The 1,170-nt window shown below is 59.7% G+C and overlaps 1 protein-coding gene across 1 annotated transcript in view; it reads right to left on the bottom strand.

Moving 5' to 3' along the window:
• The window catches only part of EMH_0038560 (uncharacterized protein), a gene marked incomplete at both ends in the record, with an annotated part of 11,195 nt that overhangs the window by 2,467 nt on the left and 7,558 nt on the right, over window positions 1–1,170 (bottom strand). Inside the window, 1 exon segment of the mRNA XM_013495310.1 lies at window positions 3–1,162. Coding sequence (XP_013350764.1) covers window positions 3–1,162 — 1,160 coding nt within the window.

Raw genomic sequence — 1,170 nt, 5'->3', positions numbered from 1 at the left:
GAGACGACGATCCCGGCAGCAGCAGCAGCAAACTGTCTACTGTTTGACTCTCGCTGCCACCACCACCAGCTCCGCTCCGCAATGCACTCCGGCTGCTGCTGCTGCTGCTGCTGCTGCTGCTGCTGCTGCTGCTGTTGCTGCTGCTGCTGTCACGCACTCCCCCGCGCTGCTTGTGCATCGTGAAGGCATAGAGGCATTCCCCCGTCAGATTCAAATACCGGAAGGCTGCCTCCTCCTCTCTGCCCTTGGAGGCGACAGCAGCAGCAACTGTTTCTGCTGCTGCTGCTGCTGCTGCTGCAGGCACATTCTGCCCTTCGCTGCAGCTCCGCGCTAACCTTGCACATATTTCCTGCTGCAGCTCTGACCCTTCTTTCTGTGCTGCTTCTCCCTGCAGCAGCTGCAGCGTGGACGGGCTGATCCCCGCAGCAGCAGCAGCAGCAGAAGATGCGCTGCGGGAAATAGCTGCTGGGCTGCGGCAGCCCTTGCTGCTGCTGCTGCTGCTGCTGCTGCTTGCTGCTGCGTCTCCGCTGGGTACCCCCCCCTCGGTGAGGTGCGCGAGGAGATAGGGGAGAAACCAAGCGAAGAGGTCGCAGAGCTGCGGCGTGCAGTTGAGCCAGAAAGGGGACTGGCTGTGCAGCATGAGTGTCTTAGCTGCTTTGAAGGCCCCCCAGTGTTCTTCTCCTGGGGGCATATCAAGGGCCCCCACCTGTGCCTGCTGCCGCTGCAGCAGCTGCTGCTGCTCCTCAGCATAATCATGTCTATACACTGCAGTAACCTCTAGCTTCTCTATGAACGGCTCCCAGCACCCCGCCTTCGCGTTCAGATAGTCAAGGTTGCAGCAGAAATCTCGCAGCGCTATCTGCAGCTGAGCTGATGTTATATCGAAGACAAGGCCCCCTGCTGCTAGCCGCAGCTGCAGCACAGGCAGCACAGAGGAACGCAGATCATCCAGAAGCAGCAAGTGGGCACCCTCAACACATAAAGATATCTTCGCTGTGCGCTCTACAACAGGCAGAGCTGCAGGCTGAGATACACGTCTATCCCCATCTTCTTGTTGCTCCTGTTGCTGCAACTGCTGCTGCTGCTGCTGCTGCTGTTGCTGCTGCTGTTGCTGCTGCTGCTGCTGCGCACACATCTCAGGGAAACGAATAGGGGGAGGCTGCTGCGGCG

The sequence above is a fragment of the Eimeria mitis genome, genomic scaffold (genome assembly GCF_000499745.2).
Source record: "Eimeria mitis Houghton genomic scaffold, Emh_scaff1511, whole genome shotgun sequence".
Lineage (NCBI taxonomy): Eukaryota > Apicomplexa > Conoidasida > Eucoccidiorida > Eimeriidae > Eimeria > Eimeria mitis.
The sequence above is the reverse complement of the archived record's forward strand: the minus strand, read 5'-3'. Positions and strand labels throughout refer to the sequence as shown.